General features: G+C 38.0%; 2 protein-coding genes across 5 annotated transcripts in view; one reads left to right on the top strand and one right to left on the bottom strand.

Moving 5' to 3' along the window:
- The window catches only part of ZNF106 (zinc finger protein 106), a 41327-nt gene extending 32059 nt beyond the window's left edge, over positions 1–9268 (top strand). For 2 of the 3 annotated variants that reach the window (XM_032689760.1, XM_032689758.1), the window contains exons 17-22: positions 164–226; positions 1123–1242; positions 1698–1769; positions 3231–3302; positions 3928–4074; positions 5079–9268. In XM_032689760.1, the coding sequence (XP_032545651.1) occupies positions 164–226; positions 1123–1242; positions 1698–1769; positions 3231–3302; positions 3928–4074; positions 5079–5135 (531 nt within the window). In that variant the 3' untranslated portion in view covers positions 5136–9268. The remainder of the gene's footprint in view (positions 1–163; positions 227–1122; positions 1243–1697; positions 1770–3230; positions 3303–3927; positions 4075–5078) is intronic. The other variant, XM_032689759.1, reaches the window with a different exon arrangement.
- Positions 9269–10331: 1063 nt separating this feature from the next.
- The window catches only part of CAPN3 (calpain 3), a 28816-nt gene continuing 19851 nt past the window's right edge, over positions 10332–19296 (bottom strand). Inside the window, exons 16-24 of one of the 2 annotated variants that reach the window (XM_032689786.1) lie at positions 18741–18842; positions 17322–17399; positions 16580–16637; positions 15912–15976; positions 14792–14860; positions 14128–14206; positions 12483–12599; positions 11951–12009; positions 10332–11363 (exon numbers count right to left, since the gene is read on the bottom strand). In XM_032689786.1, the coding sequence (XP_032545677.1) occupies positions 11337–11363; positions 11951–12009; positions 12483–12599; positions 14128–14206; positions 14792–14860; positions 15912–15976; positions 16580–16637; positions 17322–17399; positions 18741–18842 (654 nt within the window). In that variant the 3' untranslated portion in view covers positions 10332–11336. The remainder of the gene's footprint in view (positions 11364–11950; positions 12010–12482; positions 12600–14127; positions 14207–14791; positions 14861–15911; positions 15977–16579; positions 16638–17321; positions 17400–18740; positions 18843–19296) is intronic. The other variant, XM_032689787.1, reaches the window with a different exon arrangement.

The raw sequence follows: 19296 nt of genomic DNA, 5'->3' as shown, positions 1-19296 counted from the left end.
GAACTCAGTGCATGCTTTTTCTTCATATTCTTTATTGATTTGAAGTCTGCCAAATTTAGGAAGTACTACAGTACAACTCTGAGCTGAACAGCATCTTAATATTTCACTTGCCCATTTCAATATCTGTTACAAAAAATAAAACTTGTGGTTTTTTTTTTGTAAGGTTGTGAATGATCTGGTATTCAGTGGCTCCAGTGATCAGTCTGTCCATGCCCACAACATTCATGTAAGTCTCATATATAAGGATGGAATGACTTTTGCTATTAAGGCAGTGAATTCCTATGCTGTAAAGTCAGTATTTTCCACATTTTTCACTGGTGGAGCAAATAATTTCCAGAAAAGGAAGTCTCATGATTTTGTTAATGTGACTATGCACTGTAGCTAAATAAAGATATGTTAAGAGTACATAAACATGCCTACTCTTGTCACATGATATGCAATGCCTTTTTAATGGGCTTCTTGCTTTTGCAAATATTACTAAAAAATGTGCTGATAATATGGAAAGGGTTGAAAGCAAACCCATGTGAGATACTGTGGTGGGGGAAGAGTTTCTTTATTACAGGAAAAACATGAGGAATGGTGTTCCAAACTAGATGGTTCAAAAGCTATCTCTAGCCTGCCACTCTTTCCCTCTTTTACACCATCTTTCCACAGTCCTAGGAGAAGCATTCATGTAGCTATGCAATAAGTTAGATTAAGAAATTTATCAGAGGTAAATTTTAATTGACAAAAAAATATATTTCTGTGTATTTAGCTAGATTTACTCACTGATCCTTGTGGCTAACTAAATACTGCTGGTACAAATAGCATGGTACTAGTTGCAAGGTGGATGGGAATATGTAACTAAAGATGGAAAGAGAAGTAGAGGAAGATGAGAGAAAACTTTTCATAGACTCATGCTTTTCTGTTGTACTGGAATGGCTCTGTGTTAAGACGGGCAAACAAAATGATATTTGATCATAATCTAGAAGTGCCTTCATAGGAAGTGGAAGTGTAATAAAGGGGTTTTCCATTTTTGAGTATTGAGCATTGAAGCTAGCTACCCTATCTGGGTTAAGTAAAGCTGTTTTGTTGTTTAAGAAAAACCAAACACCTGATTACCTTTGCTTTTTCTTGATGCAGACTGGAGAGCTCGTACGAATCTATAAGGGCCATAACCATGCAGTGACGGTTGTGAACATTCTTGGGAAAGTGATGGTGACAGCATGTCTGGATAAATTTGTTCGTGTTTATGAACTACAGGTAAGAAAATAGATGGGTACTAATGACGCTTACCTAAGATGCATTAATTAATTATTTTGAAGTCAAATAGAAGTCATCTTTGTGCTTACTGGTCTCTGGCCTATCCCTCTCTTTGCTGTCACTCAGAAAATATAGTTGTCTCACCAGCCAAAATACATGGGTTTTAAAGAATATAACCTAAACCATTTCTTTAGAACCTAAGACAATGACAGCTCTGAAAAAGGTGGAAATGTTAGTTTTGTCTGCTGAAAGACCAAGTGCTTAGTTGGACAAAAAGACTCACAGAAGCAACGTAAGCAACAATGAGCTTTCAAGGTGGCTATTAATTTTGGAATCCACCAGAGGAGTTCAGTTGCTACCAAGCAAACTGCTGTCGTAAGCATTATCCTTTGCATGTCTGTGAAAAATGGCTATTGAATGTCCTGCTTTAAATGTCTGTTTCTGTTTCTTTCAAGTCGCACGACCGCTTGCAAGTCTATGGAGGCCACACAGATATGATCATGTGTATGACCATCCATAAAAGCATGGTAACTTCCTTCTTTTTACTGGTCTTAAAGAGAAGGTTGTAAGTGCCCCAGGCATATACAAGACAGTTTAATTTTTTCGGATAAAGAAATCAACCTATTATTTGACTAAGAACAATTTGGAAATGCAGCCAAAAAGTCAAGTTGCTATAACAGCTTTATATTTATGTAATATTATTGTCTGGAGAAAAATTACCTTCTAGCTTACTATAGTCTTAAAACAATAGCTCTTTTTACTGTAATGACTACAATGAAGTGTCCAGAAATAGTAAAATACTTCCTCTTTTTGAAGTGTCAATCCTGTTTGACTGTTACTCAAGGGAATCACACAGATGCTAGAGTCAAACCTCTAGTAACCTTTGATAGAATGTAAACAAAGATACGCAGTTGATTTAGGTGCACAGGCTTCTTCATGCATCTGCCCTGCAAGATAAGTTTCAGAAGCACTTCTGGATACACATTTCTTAAAGTAGTCATTAAAGCACTTATTTGTCTGCATATGTAGGAATTTGCTTGCAAAGTTTCTTTGAGATTATAAAATAAAAGGTAAATTAGTGATCTCTAATAACAGAACAATGAAGTCCAACAGAACTGATTTCCTACTAATTGGAATATATACTACCCAAGCATCACATCTCACGTGACTAGAATCTGAGGCTTGAACTGTCCCCCACCAGTAGTCTGTTGTGGGCATTCTCAAATCAAAGAAGTGTTCAGGTAAGAAGCTTAGTGACAAGCAAAAGATTATAATTTTCTGTAGTAGTTTTAGGATTAAAGTGTAATCTCTTACACACAACAGATTGGCTGTTGCATCCTAGTGGCAAATTTCCGAGAGCTGAAATGAATAAAAATAACAAATGGATTCTTTAGCTTGCAGAGTTTTCTGTATTATGCAAGGAGTTTTTTTAACAATGAATCATTGTTATGGGATTATAAATGTCTAGCATCCTGTTCTTTCAAAAGGATAATTTCATGTGGAGCATCTGCCAAACAAAAATGGTATTTAAGATGTCATTTTGCCTTCCTTTTCAGAATCTGCATCAGTCTTTTTGAATTTCTGATGTTCTTCTTCAACCTTCCTCTCCATCCTTTTTTGATATACATATAACTGGTTAAGCCCTGGAAGTATATTAAACTTGACATTTACACCTGCTTTTTTTTTAATTTTACTGAATAGTAACATAAAACATATTTTAAAGTTTTCTAAACTGTTATACACATGACACTATCAACAATAGAGATTATGGAAACATTTCTTATTCACTAGTAGGTTTTTGTAAACTATGAATGCAAATCTTAAAAGAATTAGGCTATTATCATTTTTTAAATAAAGAAGCCTTGCCTGTTGATGTTTATTGTTTTTTGCCTAATACCCTCTACACTGAAGCCTCCTTCAAAGTTTTACTTCTTTTTTTTTTTTTCTTCTATTCTCAGCTTGCTTATCCACAAATGTTTCTTTTACAGATCTACACTGGATGCTATGATGGCAGTGTCAGAGCTGTGAGGCTTAATCTGATGCAAAATTATCGTTGCTGGGTAAGAAGCAAAATGTTTAACCTTCCTTTGTTATAGAATTTCCTGGGGGTGTTCTCTATACTCCTTTAGTCTTGGATAGCTTGACATTTAATTTATTATAATTCATTATTTTTTTAAAAATGTGGATGTACTTTTTAAATGTAGGTATATATCATGAGTTCAATTTTACATTATCTTTGGTGTGTATATATATATGCTGTGGAACAAGTTGATAGTTCAAGTTATTTTTCTTCCTGGCAGTTTTTCAATAGTGACATGTAACTGTTTAAAACCAAAAACTTCACCTGAGTGACACAGACAAGCTGATTTGCTCTGCTAAATAAGTTTAATTAAATTCCAAATGACTCTGTCACAGGTAAGCTTAAATCTTGTAAAGACTTAGTTCCTGTCTTCCTCCTGTCGTTCCTGCTGATGGTCTAGGCTTGGACAGAGGCAGGAAGAATTTCTGTAAACTGTAATTAAAGGAATAGACCATTGAAAATGGAAATGCAATAATAAGATAAAAAACTTAGAGGAGTTGGCATGTGTGTTAGCAGTTTTGGAAGAATATTATGAAGTTGCAAGAATAAAAGGATTAGCTAAAATTCTATTTCCCTGGCTTATTCTGGTATGTTTTTTCTACCAGTGGCATGGATGTTCACTGATCTTTGGAGTTGTGGATCATCTGAAACAACACCTGCTAACTGACCACACCAATCCAAATTTTCAGACCCTGAAATGTCGTTGGAAGAACTGTGACGCTTTCTTTACTTCCAGGAAAGGTTCCAAGCAGGTACGTGGTTGAAAAAACGTGGTTGTATTTGATAATACAAAATACTTTATATCACCACAGTTGTGGAACTTGATCCTATTTCTCTTAAAAAGGGTTAAATTTTTCTAGTCTTGGCAGACTTAACTGTGTACAGTTACAGTCATACAGGGCTTGCAGGATTCACTTCAGCCTGTGACAGATGAAAAGTGCAGCTACAAGATATGGTCCATTTAAAACAGTTTCATCAGTTTAAAACAGTTTGATTGTAAAATATGTGGAAATGGTAAGATTCTTAAAATATTAAAGAAATTCTACTCAAGATATTAGTAAGTTTCTGTAGGAAAAAGATATTTTTAAAATGAACAAACATCAGCCTTGAGAACAGGTTTTTATCCCTTTAATTCTTATCCATCACTACCCCTTTCATTGTTCCAGATGATGATGCTGTATATTTTTCACGTGAGATTGTTAGCAAAACCAATTTTTAAATAAATAGTGGATAAATTTCTGAGCCAAAGTTAGCTCAGATTGGGAAAAAATTAAGAATGCATGGGTTGGGCTGAGCGATGTGGAAAGGGTTAGGTGGTGGGTGTAAGGAGGACTGTTACTTATAGGCTGATTGGTAAAATACACATTTTACTCCTTGGCAATATAAACTACCTTCCTTTGAATGCTTTCCAAAATATGAAGGAAGCAGTTTCTTTGAGAACTAAGAAATCGAAGTAGAATCCTTAATTTCTCTTTAAGCACTGGCTTTGGATATGATGTTTTTATCTGATTTGCTGTTCTAGTCAGAAAAAAAATGGGTTTTATTTGCCTTAAATTGTGGTATGTGAAATACTTTATATATGTGATTTAATAGCTTGACATTGATATTTATCTTTTTAGAAGTTTTAAGCCAAAGAAATGTATATTATTTAGAATTCCACTTTCACTGAGGCTTCAAGAATCTTTTGCAAAGTTTTCTGTGGGTTTTTTGTGATGATGGTGGTTGTTTTTAATTGACTTCTCTGGTTCTTTTCTAGGATGCTGTAGGACACATTGAAAGACATGCTGAGGATGACAGCAGGATTGACTCATGAAGCTTTTCACCTCCCACATTGGGAAGTAATTTTATATGTCAGAATTATTCCAAATAACATCTGTTTCTTTCTCCAGTCTTCCGTCTTTCTTTTCCCACTTGGAATGTAAAAACTGAGTGGGGCTGAAATGCATTGCTATGGAGACTGCAGGTTGTGTTGCACTCTGTAGAAGCAAGGCTGGTCAATTAAGATTTAGCCCAAATTCTTGCAACTTTTTAATTCATTGACAGACGAGAATATTCCCTCCTCTTGTCTGCCTCGGTTTTTATTGTTTGGGGGTTTTTTCTGATGGTTTTTTGTTTGTTTGTTTGTTTTAAGATGTATAGTCTTTGGGAGATCCAGAGGGGTGTTGAGAGCTTAGATTCCAATGGGTGCTGTTGTTTGCAAACTCAGCTTGAAGCCTGTTAAACGTCTAAGACATGTCTGTTTTTATGTTGTATCCAATTTTTTAGCCGATTTTGATAAAATTCTTCAAACCAGAATATCACAAATTCTAAATGTAACCTGCATTTCTGCTGTACATTTTTACTTTCTTCATAGAAAGAAAAGGTATTTTATGGAGACTGGAATAAATTAATTTTTTTAATGTTAATTGTAACTTATTTTTTATTCCTTGTGTAAAAATTGCTATAACTGGCACAATATATGCAGTGATAGATACCATACTTCCTGATGTATTTTGTTTATTTGTGGGACAGCAGTTATTTCTTGAGAATTATGTCAGTAGCAGCAAAACAGCCAGAACAGTGGCTCTACTCATGTGCTTTGCAATCTTAGTCTTTTTAAATATAGGTCTTTATGTACAGGAAAGAAATAAGTGGTGTCTGGTTTGTTTTAATTAAAGACCAGCATAACCACTACTATCTTGGTACAACACCACAGTTGGATTCCTGATTTTATTTGGAATCTTAGTGACTGAGCTTTGCAGTCCCATATCTTCATGGCATAGCAAACTAAGAGAAATGCAAAGGCACTGCCTGTCTACGTGCATCCACTCAGGCAGTTTTTTGTTTCTGTTGTTAACTGTCTTAATTAGCTTGGGCTATGTCAAGTTCACAAAATCTCAACTGGAAAGAATTGAGCAGAATTTTAACATCTAAAGTACTCAAGCAGAAGCTGAGGATACGAAATGCATATCACATGTGAAAGTCTTGTTTCTACTAATGCACGGAAAATACCACAGAGAGGCCAGTGCAGAAGGGAAGGCTGTTTCTACTTGTCGGAATTCCTCTGCAGGTGTCCCTTGATGGGGAACACTTCACCTGTGAAGTTCAGTAAAAGGTACTTCTTGCACTTGAGATCCTCTCTCCCATAATGACACCAGTTTAGCAAAGAACCCTTGTAACATTGAGATTAATCCAGCAAGGAGCTTTGTGTTCACTTTTGCCTAACTTGTTGCTCTGGGTAAAATAAGCAGAGTTTCCTTAAACTGTAACACGTGAAGACAGACCAGTGTCAAACTGAGCTGCTTATAAATGAATCCAGGGCTTTGCAAAAAAATTTAATGTACTATTTTTATGAGGCATCTCTTTCACCACTACTTTGAGACTTGCCAGCCATAGACCAAATAAGATTTATAGCCTCATTCTTTGACTATAAAGAAGCCTTTTTAGGCGAAGAAAGTGAGGGAAGCCCATGGATGTTCCACTGCCATCAAATGGAGGAACTTCAGGGCCTTCTCTGAAGTACACTGGTTTTGTATTATCTTAGTGGACAGGCTTTTCTTTGTAATTGCTTGATATTGATGATGTTTTTTGTGAGATGGGAATAAAATATGAAGGAGATGCAGTAGCATCCTACTTCGATCTCTGAGGTTCCAGTGCTTTTGTGGTGATTTTGTTTCCGGTTTTTTGGTTGGTTTTTTTTATTATGTTTGTGGATAGAAAAAAACCGCAATATGTGGCTCGGACTTCAGGCTGTTTTGAGAGTGTTCTTGGTTTGGTTTTTGGGGATGTGTGTTGGTGGTGTTGGTTTTTTTTTTATCTTTCTTTCTTTTTGTGGTTTGTGGATGAAGCAATTCAATAGAGAATCAGGTTGAGGGAAATCTTAGGCAGTGTAAACGTTTTCTGATGGAGGCTGTAATGCTCTAAAGTCTCTGAGAGTGTTTCGTTTTTTTAATGACCTAAAAGCAGAAGACTGCATAATACTTAAACCATTTCCAGAAGTGTTGATATTCAAGAGTTCTTCTGGGAGTTTTTTGAACAACAATGAGGGAGCATGTAAGCATGGCATAAACAGTGTGGATGTCTCAAGCTGTCCTTCCTGGACTGTGCTTGAAGTGAAGATGCGGAGGTGTGTCCCAGGGACAAGCATGTGGGGCAATAGTAGCATTCTGAAAAATGGTGTGTGAGAGTAGATTTTGTTACTTCTTCACTGTGATTCTTCACATTCTTTTAGCTGTTTTCAGCAATGCGTAAAGATCTTTCTCACTTGCTGTTGCAACAAACACAGTTATTACACTTTATTTGCATTCCTGATTGCTTGCTGGGTTTATCTTTTCTGGTTGGTGGAAGAAGTCTTCCTTTGCTTGTAGTCCATTATATTTTCTAATCTGTCATCAAAAACAGTCCTCCTGAGAAGTCTGAGCCTCTGAAGTCCAGCTTTAGTAGTGGTGTTTTTTGCTACTTTGCAGGTCATTTCAGCTATATTGTAAGAATCTTAAAATGGATAAGAGGTGGGAAAATAGCAGAGCTGCATGAGTGAAAAATTTTGCTTCATTTATTATAAACAATTTTTAAAAGTTCTTAGGTATTCAGAGGAAAATGCTGCACTGCTTTGTCATGAGGACGTCTTGAAAGTATTTGCTATGCAACTATGCAGCTGTGAAAATCTTCAGGCTTCTCTGGAATTCTATGGAGAGGTTTCCTATTTGTTCAGGTGGAATTCAGTGCAGATTTCACTGTTGGCCATTCACTTCTTCTGTAGGCAATTGCAGAAGAGAGATGCCAAACTAATGTATTGGCACGGTTTTTATTAATGAGATTCTCTCTGGTCTTGAAACTTAGAGTTTTGACTCCTGATATACCTCCAGTCTAAGAGTGTAATGACTTTGGGAAGGAACTATTTGTGAAATTTAACAGAGTAACATTTGCATGAAAAGCAGCATTGCATGTCTGAAGCCAGTTTCAGGACTATTTATTTTTTATTTTGGTTTGTTTTTTTATGCAAGTAAGAAGCTGTGGGTAAAAGAGTGAGTAGAGTGAAGGTTTATTTTGTGGTTAGCTGTGGGGGGGTTTTTATTAGTCAAATATTAAATAATGAGTTCTGGATTTGCTGTATGGTTGACTACATATGGTGGGGCCATTTGGGATTGGTCCATATTTGTTTCTCCTTTCTCTTTCAAATACAGGGAAAAATACAGCTATCTGGCAGTGCAGAATACTCTATGGCCTAATGCTGCTGCTTCTGTACATGGAGGGAGATGGAGGGAAAAGTGCTGTATCCATTGGTACACAGATGCATTAAATATCCCAGCTTCTGTTTGCCTTGTGTCACTTATGTGTGGATTACAGACTTTAAACATATTGTCAGCACATAAGTTGACTTCTGCAAAATAGCAGGAGCTTGGCTGTGTGGTGTGTTTGAAGTAGTGCAGTTCTTAATGCACATTTTCAAACTGTACAATCATGCCAGATCAAGGTAAATGATAACTGCAAACTCGCAATGAATGCCAGGGAAAATGTTTTTGTTGGGAAAATATATTTTTTTCCCTTCTGTTGAATTAAAACACAGGTACAGGTGACTCTTTGTTTTCAGGCTTGTATGGTACTATAATTTAAACAGCCTAAGTTGTCCAGAGTTGCAGTGAGGGAGGATAAGGAAACGGTTTCAGCTACTGTTTGTAAAATAATTAGTCTTCAAAGAGTGAATTGTGTAGGTATAAATTCTGTTGTATGCACCTGTCAGCTTCTCAAATTTAATTTTCCTGTAATGTTAAACAGTCTTTTTGAAGAATGAAAGTGGAATAAAACAACTTGATTAAATATGTAGTAATTTAAACTGTGTAGAACGTGTGCACAGATTGACCCTGGTTTTCTTCTCTCACTTTGGTACAAAGCTGTGAGTGTAATAATGAAACTTTACATGGCAAAAGAAGAAAAAAGAAGAGAAAAAATAAAGTTCTTTATATTGTTGTGGTTTGTCAGTCTGATTCTCCTTTATTTTAAATAGAATGATTCTTTCATAGGATTTGGTAGAACTTGACTTTGTTCTGAATTTTTTTCCTATTTTAAGAGGTCTGGATAAAATCTGACAAGCCACTTAGAAGCTCCAGCACTGGCCAGAATGTTATGAGCGTGCAGGAGTCTCAGACCTACTCATTTGGCAGGGAAATGGAAACTGTCCACCCAGCTGGTGCCTCCAAGATGACGTACTGACTGCCTTGCTTCATGGCCAGATGCAAGGGAAGTTGGTGGTTCACTCACCAGGACTTTAAGGACCAGTTTTGAATTGCCAATTAAAAATTCTGATTTTGATCTTTTGACTGATAGATTTTGGTTCTTCTCTGACCATCCCAACTCAGAGCATCTCTGCCATACTTTTTGTAATAGTAGCTTAATGGAGATAATGCGTGGCTGGAAGCTGGGGCTCCAAGTGTTCCAGTCATCTTAAAAATTATTTGTGTTAAAACAAAAGTAGAATTTAAAGGAGAATAAAACTTTTCTTTAGAAAACTATAGGATTTTCTTACTCTTTCAGAGTAAGTTACAGTGCAAGACTACATTAAGAACTTTAGTCAAAACATTTCTGTTTCAGTGACCTTTCAGTTAATGTGCTACTCACCAGAATAACTTAAAGTGGATGCTGTGATTTGTTTTTAAAATTTTGCTTTACAGTAGTTGATTGCTTTGCTACTTTTCACCACTAGAGAACTAAGTAGAAGGTTCTTCTGACAAAATGTGGTCCCTTTTGCATGTTTTGGTTTTTCTTCCATTTTTTATATAGAAAAAGGGTTGGCCACTTCTGAAAGCCTGTCATCCTTTAAGCTGATAACAAGGGAACCTCTGAACTTCTCAAATGCTTTCTTTTTTTTTTTTTTCCAATGCTTTCAAGGAGTAAACTGGCAAGTGTTTGAGATATTAAGCTGATTTCACGCTTGCCATAAAACTCAAAAAGCTGCTGTATATTCAGGGGAATGATGGAAGAGTGCTCAATGTTTCATCTTCATCTGTTCTTTCAAAATAAAACCAAAAAAAGCTTAGGCCAAAATCCAGTTGTTTTTATTTTTAGTTCAATTAAAGTAATTTCACTTGCACATTGTAATAATATTTTCGAAGTGGTCATGCTGACATTGTGTCTGATTCTGCAACAAATCACCTCTTGCAATAAAGAAATACAGAGTACTGTTGAGAAATAGGACCCTGGGGGGTGGGGGAAATGTGTGTGTGTGGGTGTGTGTGTGTAGATAAATAGATTTGTATGTATAAGAGGTTTTCTACCTCAAATGGTAAACAAGTTTCTCAAAGTTATGGAGAATGCAATTACAATGAAAAACACTTAGAATGTCCAAATGTGTAATTAATATCTCATGAGGGTACTAAAAATGAGAGCAAATTTCTCAGTTCTGATAGTTTTGCTGAGGCACTAGATTGAGCTGTACTTTGGTATTGCAGTCTGTCATGTCTTACCGTCACATTTTTAGCATAGCAGAGATCCAGCTGGCACAGCCTAATCTATAACAGTGTGATTGGGATGCATAATACTAATGTAATTAGCACAGTCTCATGTGAAATATTCAGTAAATGTTACAAAGAGTCTGAAAGGATAATACCAAAAGCAGGGCACTGAGAATTACTAATTACAAGGTGGCAGTAAACACCTCTGACTTTCACTGTTAGATACAACTCCAGTTTCACCTGACTTGAGGGAAAACCTTTCTAGTTGTCAGCACAAGCAGAATAACAATATATGTTCCATGTCTTTACCATGCAGAGAAAGCTTAATTAAGTCATCAATAAATTAATCCATGTTGCCCAAAAGAAAAAATGTCAGGATGCTATAAAAGTAGTTACAGAATATGCACACTGTTGTGCCTGCGAGAGTATGGTTGTCTCTTTTTCCAGGGGCTTATTCCCATGCGCTGTTTATCTTGGCAAGTGAATCACATAATTAGGAAGTGCTCTTGTTTGCCCTCGGGATGAATGGTGCTCATTACTCAGAAGTGTTGAGCTTGTTCTTGAGAAGGTGGCCACTGGCTCCAGTGTTATGCATACATCGTGAGCTGCAGCCACTGAAAGAAGAGTTAAAGGATGAAAGAGTTGTTGGTATCGTTCAAAAAATTGTATTGAGACACCACCCTCTTCTAGCTGGAAGGCGGCCGCTTGCTGTCACTTAGTGACAGTGGAGAATTTTTTCTTGAGTCTCTTGCTCATATTTCTCCTTTTGCAAAAAGTGAAGGGTTTTTTAAGGTCTCTGTAGCAGAGAACATGCTTTTATTTTGAAACTTTCTAATTCCTCTTAATGAGATTTTTGAAAGGTAAAGAACTATGTTAAACTCCATTATCATTTAACACCATTTGATCTAAATTGCCTCATAAAAAAAATCTGAAAAATTTTTTGAAGGGCTTTAAAGATGATATGAAGGATCTGCAGCTGTAACTTTCAGCACCAACTGGGGTCTTACATGGCAGCTGTTGCTGGCAGATCATGGATGTTTTCTGTGTAAAATTGGTAGCAAAATTTTTAGGAGGTTTTGCGGCCTCTTATCAATTGGATGACCATTCAGACAAACTCTCTTGAGAGCGTGTACAATGAATAATAAAATTAAAATTCAGTATTGTGACATAGTGTTAAAAATACTGGCATAAAGCAGTTTACCTCCAGGACATTGAGCTTAATGATGCCGTCTCCATCTTTATCAAAGGCGTGGAATGCCCCTAAAACAAGGAAACAAAAATATATGGAATAAATTAAATTACTGTGCGTGCAAAGATGATTCCCAGATAGCAAACCAAATGGTGCTCCTGCTGTGATATGCGAACTTGCACAGGTATTTACTTACATAGTCAGCAAGTGTTCCTGCTGTGTTTTTCCTTAGCTCATTAAAGGAGAAACGCAGTGTTTCTTTTATGCTTGTATGAGACAGCTGTAATATTTTCGACTCCCTAAGCACATATCTTTAATAATACCCTGCACAGGCAGTAGTGCTTTGAAAAGCTTTGCTGAGAGTATGATGGGGCCCTGAGCAGCCTCGTCTAGTGCAAGGTGTCCCTGCCCACAGCAGGGGTGTTGGGACAAGATCGTCTTTAAGGTCCTTTTCAACCCAAGCCATTGTATGAACCCATGATTCTGTGACTGTGTCTGGGGGGAAGAGGGGAGGTGGTGCAGTAGAACAGGGGCAGCCACTCACTGAACATGGCGTCCAGGCGCACGAAGCAGCAGATGAAGCTGTCAAAGTCAATGTTCATGTTCTTGTCTGCATAACGCATGGTGATGATGTCGTAGAGCTGGTTGTTCAGCCGAAACCCTGCAGAGGAGCAAGAACAGGGCACAGCTGGGCCATGGCTGGGGGAAGCGCTGGTCCGGGAGTGGTTTGGCCATAGGTGCTTCCCAGGCCCAGCTGAGGCTCAGGCTGGATGGTCCTGCTGCAGCTGCTAAACAAAATGAAGTAAAGCTAAAAGGAGCTTCACTGTGTCCAGCTGCTTTCTTAAAACAAGAGTAACATTTTGAAATTATGATTTGGGAGGGCCAGTAGCGTGTGAGTTACCTCAGGCTGTAAGTGTGAAAAGGAGAGCAGCAGACACCGAAGAGTGTGCTGCTCAGCTGGGCCTGGTGAGAACAAATCAACAAAAACTGGGCGACAGAAGCACAGGAGGAAGTTTCTATGAAAACACAATTACACAGTGGTAAAAAAATAGACAAGGAGGCAATCCCTTGGTGTGGTGTGACTGAATTGTGGCACTGAATGCTGCAGCATGCGACCATGCCTCAGAAGGGTCTGTCACAATTTGGGTACAGCTGTTTGTTGGCTAAATGCAAGGTCATGCACAGCCTACGTGCTGTAAGATCCGAAATGGTTACGGTAAAATGTCATCTTAGTTCTAAAGTCAGGGTGTGAGGTATTTAAATATTTTCTCTTTTTACATTGACAACATTCCTGGTGAGAACGGAAACCTGGAAAATAAAAATTACCCATATTTCTACTGTAGGAATCCAAATCCAGATATAGTTTTGTCTTTAGCACAGGATCAATCACTGATATTTTGTAAAGTACAAGGTAGCCATTTGTTTCTCTTCCTTGATGTGCCAAAATACTACTGAAGACAAAGTGTCACTGACATCATCCCATCTAGGTTTATAATGATACTACAGATTTTCGGATTAAAGAGGTCATCTTGCTCCCTTAGAGAGCTAGTTAAAGACATCTGGAGAGGGAGGCGAGCTCTCCAGGGGAAAGAAGCACACCAGTGTGTCTGAGACAAGCAAGAAAAGTCAAGTCTCTCTTTACAGGATGAATTTCACTAACTGCAAGTTTTGCAAAAATACTTTCTTCTCATTGTGCAGGTAGAAGAGACTGAACCCACAGTGGCTCAGTACCTAAGAAACATTAACATGACTCAAGAAACATTCATTGATTGCCTCTGATGCAAACTTGGGCACTGATCTGCTCCATCTGGGTTTCAGTGCCTGTACGCTTGGGTTGAAGGTTTTCCACTGTTCTCTGTTACTTACACAATATAAAGAATCCACAGCTTAAATAAGAGCAAATGTCTTCAGCACTCCCTCATCTCCCTGAACAGCAGGACCCCGAGTAGGAGATCCTTAAAGCAGCAGAGCATCACTCATGAGAAATTTAAAGAGAAGCTGAAGAGACCTATTTGGCTGTCAAGACATACAAGGCTTGCCATTTGGAAATTTGAAAAGCTCTGCTGGTGCAAAAAAATATTTTATCATTTCTCTAGGGTCTGTCTTTGCAAGGCAGCACTGTGTTTCTGATCTCACCCTGTGATACATCAAACAAAATAAGGTTTTGGACACTGTGCATTGAGAAATACCTGCATCATTGACTGCATTGCGCATCTCGTAGCTGTTAATGGTTCCTGAATGATCTGTGTCATAATGCTTGAAAATTTTCTGGAAAAAGAAAAAAAATAAATACATAGTAGTAATAAGAACTTCTACTTCTCTTGCATGTAGCCACTGAGTGGATATAGGATGTGTGCCTCAGGCACTTGGAGGCTTTGCCATATGCCTTATATTCCTGCTGCTGGGCAGTCTGGATTGTTAGCACAGAGCTCCTCTCAGTCACAAAGTAAAATAATTTAGATCCAATTTTTGGGAAGCAAAAAGCCCTCCCCTGGAGACTCTCCTTGTTTGACTTGAGTTTATGCTGTTAATCCTTTCTCTTGATTGTCCTAATTAAGCTATTTTTGAGGCCTGATTCTAGTTCCCATCATTCTCCTTCTTCAGTTGGTAAGCCCCTGTGCTATTCCTATGGGGAAAGTCTCTCCTCGAGTGCAGGAGCTTCAGAAATTCAGGCTATTTGCTTAGGTTGTGAAGTAGGATGAAGAGAGACATTACTTTTCATTTTAGAAGCTAATTCACAATATTTTTTTAACCTTTCTTTTTGCTGTAGTGTATGTACAAAGTTCTGGTTTTCCTACACGACTTTTACACTGCAGAAACTGTGAAGAAGAGTGATGTGAATACCAGCAATACCTGCCAGCTTTTAATCTTGTCCCAGAGATGTCGAAATTCATCAAAGTTTATCTTCCCTGAGCCATCTGTCTGTGATGCAAATATTCAGGTAAAAAACCCACAACATTTTTAAGATAAAATTAATTAAGTCTGCAACTACAGGTGAAGGGATGAATGTGAAACTGAGTTTAGTATCTCCTCAGCATTAAGAGCTGGCTGAGCTGTGCAGTAAAATATTTTTAAACATTTTGGTTACTGTGTATAGCATATTGTTTCAGGAGTGTGAAGTACTGCTTGTACTTTGTGTAGAAGCAAACTTCTGGCACAGGAGACAGCCTTGCTCCTGAAGCTGTTATAAAAGTGCATGAGTAGGATGTTTTAGTGGGCTCTTCTGAAATGCCTCCAAATGTGAAGCTCACCCAATATCTTTTAAGACAACTGATCTTTACCCTGAAGTGAAGCTCTTTTTGCCTTGCTTTCAAATTAATTGAGGACTAAGCAAAATGTTGACTAAAGCTATTTACAAAAATGTGTTTAGGCTCCAGTCATTATGGCTCTGGCTTGCAGTTACAATTTTGTTCTGGTTATGTTTGAATGCACCTATGTCTTCTCAAAATCATCTGTTATGTCAAACTGGGAAACAGAGTGATGTTATAGCAGAGGTAACCCCATGTGGCACGTTGTAGTGTGTTTTATTATGCTCGTTCCAAGACAATTTCTGTAGGCAATGCATGCTGAGCATACAGTACAATATGTAATACATTATAAACTCAAGGAGAGAAATATAGTAAGTTTGTTGGCAAGAACTATAGTTATGTTGGGTTTGTTTAAAAAAAAAATAAATAATGCTTTAGTACGTAAGCTGGCCAGTCCCTGATACCTAAGGAAGAGTATCATACCGACTGATTTATTCTGTAGTTTTCTGTTTTGGGATATATTTTGTCTGGCAACTACATTAATGTTGAGATGACTGGAATTAGAATGTAACCAAACCAAGAATGCTGTGTTATCTGACTAGAGTCTACAATGTGCTGTTTTGCTTCCCTGGCTTACTAAGTTGTGTGTGTGTGTGTGTGTGTGTTGGTGAGAAATAGTGGACTAGTCTGGTTTCAAGCACTCCTTTTTCACCAGAAAAGGATACATCCATTAAAGCAATCATGCTGCGGCAGGATTCCAATTCAAATCCTTCTGACCTTAGGTCCTTATCTGAAATAAACGATCCCAGATGAATACAGATAATGCAAATCAGCAAGTGATTTTTCCTCTCAGGTGCAACTCTAATCAAAGCAAAAGCCAAACCTACTTCCTTCATCCAGTAAGAAATGAGTGTAGAGAACTGTGAAAAGACTCTAAGTAATGTTACTGCCTGTGAATTAGAGATACATTTCTTGACTTATTATATACAGTAAAAATCTCTGGAAAACTCTAAACTCACTTCCAGGTTACTAAGCAAGTTCAGGGTCTGTAAGCTAAAGTTTGCTAAGCAGGGAGAAAGGTCTGTCTCTCTATTAGAAATTTTTTTAAAGGGAATTTGCAGACTGCTAGAAATGCTGTATTGTTCTGTATGGTACTTCCAATGAACATTTGCTCATTTCTGAATTATCAGTACTTGATCATCTGTAGAGATCACCTCTGTGAAAAGTTCAGCTTGCTAAAGTCTTGGATGCAATGCCCGTGGAAATGTAACTAGGAAATTTCTGAGTTTGAAAACATAAATAATTTTTAGAGTGAAACTCAGAGGCGGGGGGTTATGCTATACCACAGATTTTTTTTTTGTTGAGGGTTAGTAAAAAATATGTTCAAACTCACGTTTTTTTACGACGTTATTGAGAACATTCCTAAGTTCTTCAGCATTGATCTCCATGTCCTGATGGAAATGTGGTGAGAATATAATTGATTACAATGTTCTTTACTTATCAGATAATTTTATGGATAAGACTTTAAGTATAAAGTCTTTGGTCACTTTTCAGTATGGCACATACATGTTTCAAACTAGAGAGCGTTCTAGTTCATATAAACATTAGTCTGAATCTTTCTTGAGGCTGCAGTATAAGGTAGGTCTGAAGTTACCATATAATGCTTATTAAACTACAACTAGAAGAATGACCAGTAATTTCAGTGTATAAGACAAATAGCAAAATCCAAAAATCTTTGTATCTCATTTGCAGCCTATTGTTTATGCTGTTCTTTCATCTGTTTTTACCTTTAACTTTCCTTGTTAAGCGGATACTGGAGGGCATTGCATTTCTGACTTGTTTATATTTGCTGTGCAAAATAGCATCTTGTAGTAGGGATAGAAGAAAAAGGCTGAATTTAAATGAGGCTCCCTCATACACAATGGGAATAGCTTATACCTACCTATGAGGATAGCTGTATGCTTAAGGGGTTTTTAATTTGATTTTACTTATCCTCAAATCTCAAAGAGAATTTCGTGGAAGGAAATTCAAAGCAACTTTTAATATTCAGTGTTTTGAATCCATGAAACAGTTGATTTAGGTGCTGTTGTGGCTAGGCTGCTTTGATGGCAGACAGGGATCAATTACATACTCACATCCCCTGCAATCTGTCGGAAAATATTCCTGAACTGTTTTTGCTCTTCACTCTCCTCATGACCTTTTGCTGAAGAACGCTGAAAAAAGCAAAGAAGAGATACATCCTTAGCCCAGTGGGGAAGAGAAAGGGCCTGGATGGCTCACTTGCCCTCACATGGAGCATCATCTTAGTGAATCTGGAGCCCTTTGGAGGAATGGGTTGTCCTCCTGTTCCTTTTCCCATCTGTTAAGTACTGTCAAGTACTTAACTTCATCCCATTGTTCTCTTTTCTATTTGAAGGAGCCTAAATGCTTACTTTCACTGGCAGTTATCCTCTAATTTTTTGTTTCAAAACATTGCAAATGAGAAGTTTGGAGCTGAAGAGGCATATCATAGAATCACAGAATGGTTTGGGTTGGAAGGGACCTTAAAGGTTATCTAGTTCAAACCCCTCTGCCATGGGCAGGGACACAATATCTGCCTCACAGCCAACCAGTAGGCTATAAACAACCAGATGAGAGCTCTCCATAGTGTGGGGGGCCCGTTGCTGGAAGCATATAGCATGTGAGGCAGAAGAAAACAATGAACATGAAGCTTTCTCAGACACATGCAAAGGGCAAGCCAGAACTCTGAAGCTGATACTGAAAAAGGAAACTAGGAAATTATATGTAACAAAGTTAATTTCTTGGCTTAGTTCTTGTTTTTGTTTGTCTAAATGCAGAGGGAAATTTAGATTGGTTCCCACTTTGCCACCTGTGTGCTCTGGCAGTCATGCAGCAGAACAGCACCCTTCCTGTAAGCAGATGCTCCAGCCCTGCCTCCAGACGCCACAAGCCTGAATGTGGGATCTGGCTGTCACATTTCTTGTCACTCACCCACCTGCAGGCAGAAACTCTGAATTTGCTACTCTGCTTTCCTCCTCTCTGGTAGAGAGGGAAAAGAGGAGGCATGCAGGAGCTCCTGGGTTTACTTGTCCTTTATCCTCTGGCCAACGGGGACTAGTGTAGGGGGGTGTAGTTTGTAATGGGGAGAGGCTGTGATCATTGCCAGGATCTTCTGAAGCCCTTCGGGTGCATTTATGCGTATATCCTGTGTGAAGCGGTACTGCAACAGGGGGCTGAGCAGGAGTGAACTTCACTGCTCATCGGGAGGGATCTCTCACAGCTGGGATCCTTTTATGATGCAATCATGAGAGAAACCAGATGTTTTTAAGCAACTGAATCCTCCTGCAGAGGTGTTAAATAACTGAGGAGGTAGTCTCTGTCTTTTGATTCTGATTAGATCCACATAAACCAGATACAAGTTATCATAAGATTTGATGAAAAGCTGTTCGGTATCTTAGGACACCTCTTTGACCCATTCCTGTGCTCTCCCCAGCCACTCTTTCATGCTAGCCAGACTAAGCCCTATTTTCCCCTTTGCTTTATGCTGCAGAAACCTTTTTCTCATCTATTTGGTTTTTTTCACTGTCTTTGCCAGCATCTTCATCTGCTGTCAGCTCTTTATTGCTGTTCGCTCTGTCAGAAACAAAGATGATAGGCTAGAAGAAGAAAGAAAGCAAAAGAGAAATAGAAATTACACAAGAAGTAGTGGAAGGGAAAATATTTGGTGACAACCACTCTGTGATAAAGTGCATGCAGCAACAGTGCCCACTCCTGAGAGCATGGTAGAGAAGCCAGGTCTCAGAATGAAAGAAAAGAAAGAAAGAAAGAAAGGTGGAGGAATTTCTGAAGTTACTGCTCTCCTTGTGCTAAAAATAGCTGCAAAAGTCTTTTTGCCAAATAGTGCAATTTCTGGCTTCTAGCTTTTCTTTTCAGAAAGCCAGTAACCGTTTGAATGTATTTGGGTTTTGTGGGTTTTGTTTGTTTGTTTGTTTTTCAGTTGATGGGGGTTTCGGGGTTTTTTTCTGTTTTTAAGCAAAATAAGCTTCCCAGATTCTCATCAGTTAAATTGATGAGCTTGCCCATCTCTTTGAAGGACAGTAATACTGAAAA

This window comes from Chiroxiphia lanceolata, chromosome 6 (genome assembly GCF_009829145.1).
Source record: "Chiroxiphia lanceolata isolate bChiLan1 chromosome 6, bChiLan1.pri, whole genome shotgun sequence".
Taxonomy (NCBI): domain Eukaryota; kingdom Metazoa; phylum Chordata; class Aves; order Passeriformes; family Pipridae; genus Chiroxiphia; species Chiroxiphia lanceolata.
The sequence above is the reverse complement of the archived record's forward strand: the minus strand, read 5'-3'. Positions and strand labels throughout refer to the sequence as shown.